General features: G+C 43.2%; 1 protein-coding gene across 1 annotated transcript in view; it reads right to left on the bottom strand.

The window, feature by feature from the left end:
• The window catches only part of LOC143279842 (uncharacterized), a 107,116-nt gene extending 103,730 nt beyond the window's left edge, over window positions 1-3,386 (bottom strand). The window contains exon 1 of the mRNA XM_076584076.1: window positions 3,150-3,386. Coding sequence (XP_076440191.1) covers window positions 3,150-3,204 — 55 coding nt within the window. The 5' untranslated portion in view covers window positions 3,205-3,386. The remainder of the gene's footprint in view (window positions 1-3,149) is intronic.
• Window positions 3,387-5,799: the final 2,413 nt, after the last annotated feature.

Raw genomic sequence — 5,799 nt, 5'->3', positions numbered from 1 at the left:
GGTCAGAGTGGATAGCTTATAGTCTATTCGATCAGAAACAGGCAACCAGTGGAGAGACTGAAGGAGAGGAGAAACATGGTCAAATTTAGAAGCTCTGCAAATGAGTCTGGCAGCGTTATTCTGAATTCGTTGGAGTCTGTCTAACAGGTATTTGGGAAGGCCGGCCAAAAGAGAGTTGCAGTAATCCAATCTTGAGAGAACCAGAGAGCATACAAGTGTCTTGGTTGCATCGGTTGAGAGATAGTGGCGGATAGAGCTGATTCTACGCAGTTCCAAATAGGCAACTTTACAGATATTCGAAATGTGCTGTTGGAAGGAAAGAGACTGGTCCAGGATTACACCAAGACTGCGAACAGAGGGAGAAAGTGAAACAGGTGTGCTATTGATCAGAACAGAGTCAGGAAAGGAAGGATGTTGACGAAACTTCTTTGGACAGGTTATCATCAATTCAGTCTTATCATCATTTAATTGCAGCTTGTTGAGAGTCATCCAGTCCTTTAGGCCAGCAATGCACTCCTGTGTTTGAGTCACCAGTGCATCAAATTCAGCTATGGAAGCCGACTGATAAAGTTATGGTTGTTATAGTTGTTTGATGTTGGCGTTTATAACGTTTCCATTTTCTCTAGCGTTGTCTCTCCCTATTCACCCTCCACACATTCACACACTTTTACCCCCCACTCTCCCTTCCACAACCCCTACCTCCACGTTTTTTTGTTTGTTTTTTTTGTCCCCCCCCCCCACCCCCTGTCTAATATCGCTTCAAGTGGAAAGACGTTAAACTGAAGACAACAACACTACTGGCAGGCACACACACACACACACACACACACACACACACACGCACACTACTGACAGGCACACACACACACACACACACACACACACACACACACACACACACACGCACACACACACATGTGCGAATATTTACAATGTTTAAAGTCAGAGCAGCGCCGGCTTCCATGAGCCCGTTTTGTTCGCATCATTGTGATTTTTTTCTTTCTTCTTCTCACGGCCGCCGTGAAAGAAAGGGTTAAAAAGATAACTGAATATCAACCAGCAGCCTGGGTGTGTGAGTGTGGACAGGTAGGGAAAGGTGGATGCAGTGTGACCATAAAAATAATGCCCATCCAGATTAAATGTTAACACCATGACTAGGTAATCGTATTCATCGCCTAGCATGTTCTGTGTTGTATATATGGAAATGACACTGATTCTAACGCACTGTACAGAAACACACTTGGGCCACTGAGAAAAAGACGTCGACGGATTTAGCATCACATGTTCCTTACATAAAGTCGAGCAAGAGAACTACGCCAATTATTTTGCAGAGACGATAATATGGTTATACAAACAATACTGTAATGGAAACTGATGAATATCAGTTGCCTGTTTCTGATCGAATAGACTATAAGCTATCCACTCTGACCTTTTCTGCAGTCAACGGATCTGGCCCCAAATATCTTTCTGAACTCATCCATATCTATACCCCGTCTCGCCAGCTCCGTTCTTCCTCTGATACTCGACTTCTCAGGATACCTCACGTCAGAAGTAAGACCTATGGACACAGATCGTTTTCTTTTCAATCGCCAAAGACGTGGAACAAGCTCCCTGATAACCTCCGTCATTCTGATTCCCTCGCATCTTTTAAATCTCGTCTCAAAACTCACCTTTTCCCTCAGCAATAAGTTCAATTGTGGCAGGTCCACAACTACATGCATGTATATGAATGTGTATTGTGTGTGCGTGTGTCTATGTAAGTTTGTGCCTGCCTATGTGTGTGTATGTGTTAGGGTAGCTGTTAGATACACATGTATGTTAAAATGTATGTATGCAGTGTGTGTGTGTGTGTGTGCGCGCGCGCGCGCGCGCGCGCGCGCGCGTGTGTGTGTGTGTGTGTGTGTGGTCACATTTTGGTGTGTGTATGTAACATAGATATAATGTTTTATGTTATCAAAAGCGTTTTTGTAAAGCACCTAGAGCAGATTTCTGGATAGTGTGCTATATAAGTATCCATTATTATTATTATTATTATTATTATTATTATTATTATTATTATTATTATATATATATATATATATATTTTTTTTTTTTTTTTTTTTTAATCGTGTTTCTTGAATGCCTGAAAAAACCCACTGAAGAATCACAACACAAAACAAACACACAGACAACAACAACAACACGGGTAGCCCACACTGATCTGATTATTGGTACTATTGTTGAGGTCAGCACCTACCATCTGACTCACTGACAGTCTGACAATTTAAGTCAGTCGTCACAAATTAGTACTTCAGACATCAAACAATAGATATATCCTTTGTAATAACACCCCCCCCTCCCCCAAAAAAAAAAACAAAAACAAAAAAAAAACCAAAAAAAAACAACAACAACAAAGAAACAAACACCCCCCCAAAAAACCAAAAAAACAACAACAAAAAAAACCCAAAAAACCCCCCAAAACAAAAAAAAAAACCCCACAACAAACAAACAAATAAATTAAAACAAAATAAAATAATAATATTTTTTTTAAACTCTGATTAGGCGTAAGCCTATATGGAGGCCTATATGAATGCTTTGACAACATCATGAACTGTTATGCCCGTCTCCATCATCAGTCTGGGCATTTGACCACGACTGAACTTCCCATGCAGATGTCGCCAAGCAAGTGACCAAGACTGCATGCCGGCCACGATCTAACGTTAATTCTATTTGTGTATGCAGCTAGCTGTGCGTACTTTGTTCGTTTGTTTGTCTCATAGTGTTGGAAGATTTTGTTTCTTTCACACTTCTCGTCCTTGGTATTGCATTTTGCAGTGATTTCATGCGGAAGTGAGGAGTATGTGTGTGTGTGTGTGTGTGTGTGTGTGTGTGTGTGTGTGTGTGTGTGTGTGAGAGAGAGAGAGAGAGAGAGAGAGTGTGTGTGTTGGGGATGGGAGAGGGAGGTAGTGTGCGAGTCCGCTCGTGTGTGTGTGTGTGTGTGTGTGTGTGTGTGCTATTGATGTGATGTGTGTCTGACTGACGTGGGTTTTACAAAGCGCTTTGAGAGGTTTGAAAACTTTACATAATTGTATCATCACCATCATCATCATCATCATCATCATAACTATTACGAATAATTATGATTATGATTGATATTGTTTTCAACTGACCTGCCACAGCTCCTGATAACACCAGGAGCAAGACAATGGCACTAGTGGCCTCCATTGCTCCCGAACTGGTGGGCTATGGAGCGGTCCAGTCCAGTGAGTGAAAAAAAATACTCAGCGTCCTTTCCCCAGTTCGGTGTCTTCAGTGCCTCTGTTCCCACTCGTTATCACAGCTGTTATCAACACGACCACCGCTGCTGATCACAAGAGGGTCCGAGTCACGGCCTTACCAGTCGCCACCTCTCTCACAAACTGAAGCTTCGTGCACCAAGTCGGCGACTTTTTGTGTGAAAGCGGTGGCGTAACGGATAGGACTCTCTCTCTCTCTCTCTCTTTTTTTCCCGTCAGTCTCCTCATCCCCCCCCCCACCCCCCATCTCTTGGTCATGTGACCCACAATCGTCTGTGACTTACTCAGCCTCTGTTTTCTGTTTGTACTGTACCGTCCCTGCAAGAAAACTTGTCCGTATGATTATTAACCTTACTCTGTCTCTGTTTCTTGTCACGGTACTGTACCGTCCCTGCAAGAGAACTTGTCAGCATAATGATTAACTTTCCTCAGGGCTTCTGGTAAGTTAAAAGAGAGATTATGGGTCAAAGGGACTCTTTACAGTACCCGAATTCCAGGGGGGAGGGGGGCGGGGGGTTCCAGAATATTTCCTTCAGGGTGATTCTAAGGCTGCTGGACATTCTCAATGAAATCTGCATCGCAACAGACATATATACAAAGACAGACTGACGCTATGAGGCACTAGTATCAGTCTTTCTATACGTTTGTTTTGGGTTTTTTTCTAAAAATATCCCAGCCGAGACCTGGTCGATGAGGGGCACAGTACGTCCTTCCCATGTTCAAAGCATCACTGAGAGATGTATATTCTTTAACTCTCTCCATACGAACGGCGAAAGAGACGACGTTAACAGCGTTTCACCCCAATTACCATCATCAAAATATTGCAAGCGGAAGGCTCTTATACTGAAGAGGTAAATGTTGACAAAGAATACCACAATTCTGACGACGGAAGCTAAAAGTTGGGTCATGCAGACACCCACTGGACATCCGAGGGGTCTGTGTAGAGGAGAAGAGAGGACTGGCCGTACTGGGTGAGTTAAATCGTTATCAAAGGCCCTGCCGCCTGGTGGGTGTGTTTTGAATTCTATATTTCTTTTGATTTTTTTTTTCTTCTTTTACTGGTATGCTCTAATTGTAATTCATGAAAGCATAATGCATTTTCCACCTGCCTGTTTCAAAAAGAAAAGAAAAAAAAAAGAAGTGAAATGATGAAATTGTCGTGCAAAACTCATTGTGTGTGTGTGTGTGTGAGTGTGTGTGTGTGTGTGTGTGTGTGTGTGTGTGTGTGTGTGTGTGTATGCCAGTATTTTTACAGCCAAACTTGAAGAAAGATCATTCACTTTAGACTTCTTAAGGCACTGATGAAAATTAATAAAGAAACAATGAAAGAGCAAAAGGCAGTGGCCGGTACGAAATATAATTATGTTTAATCAACAGTAAGCCACTGGCGGTCTCCACTCTGGGAGGGACGCTCACTCAGTCTGGCTCCGCGACTAAGCCATTATTGTCGTTAGTAGGGGGCTTAGTAGGTGGTGTCCTAAGTACGTTAAAACAGAACAGACACCACTGAACACCACCGAAGTGACTCAGCAGCAGTGCAGGGTCTCCTCTGGTGTGTGTCCTTCTGGCGACCTAACATCGATGGTTCCCTGTGGACTGCCGACACTGGAACTGCAACGGACGAACCCGAGTGTGGCCGTGTATGGGGGAATCTAAATGAGCGGCGTGGGAGCAATGTCACTGAAACGGTGCAGATGATGGGGCAGCAAAAAAAAAACAAAAAAACAAAAAACAAAAACAAAAAAACAACAACAAAAAACAGTAAGCCACTGAGACAGACGGGCCAGCAGCATCTCAACACTTCACGTTGGTGTGCCGCGAAGTGTGGGAATCGAGCCGGGGACCGTCACTAGTATACGGATACGGATACGGATAATTTATTCATGTATAGGCCATTGCCCCTCATGAAGGGGTACATACACATGGTCATGTAAGAAAAGCAACAAAAAATGAGCAGTCAATATCATCAAGAACAAACTTCAATATTCTAAGACATCAGAGTTGATCGCAGTCTAAATGCTTTGAACAAATAAATTGACAAATTGCGAATGGTCTGTTCATGCTGAGAAGCCATGAGTAATGCTAATCTATGCTGACTGGGAAATTTACAGAATTTGGATGATATATACCGTGTTCTTAAGCCATGCAGGACAGGACAAGTTAGGACGAAATGTACTTCATTTTCTTCCTCCTTGTTGCAAAGTTTACACCTTAGATCAGTTGCATTATGTATTCTATATCGGTAATAATGTACTGCAATATCAGAAATACCAAGCCTAAATCTTGCCATTGAATACTTTAAGGCCGTCACTAGTAGCTACGCTGTGTCAGCCAACCCACCACCACGCGGCAGAGCGCAACTCCATAGTCTCCGTCCCAAGACTGACTGTTGCCTGCCTGTCCATATAATAATATAAGCTTCTCTTCAGGTCTGTGTCGTCCACAAAAGAAGAAAGAAAAACACCCGTAGGTGCTGTGCTGGGGGAGGACCCAGAGAAGCACTGTCTCCACCCGCCGCACTGTC

Source organism: Babylonia areolata, chromosome 3 (genome assembly GCF_041734735.1).
Source record: "Babylonia areolata isolate BAREFJ2019XMU chromosome 3, ASM4173473v1, whole genome shotgun sequence".
Classification (NCBI taxonomy): domain Eukaryota; kingdom Metazoa; phylum Mollusca; class Gastropoda; order Neogastropoda; family Buccinidae; genus Babylonia; species Babylonia areolata.
The sequence above is the reverse complement of the archived record's forward strand: the minus strand, read 5'-3'. Positions and strand labels throughout refer to the sequence as shown.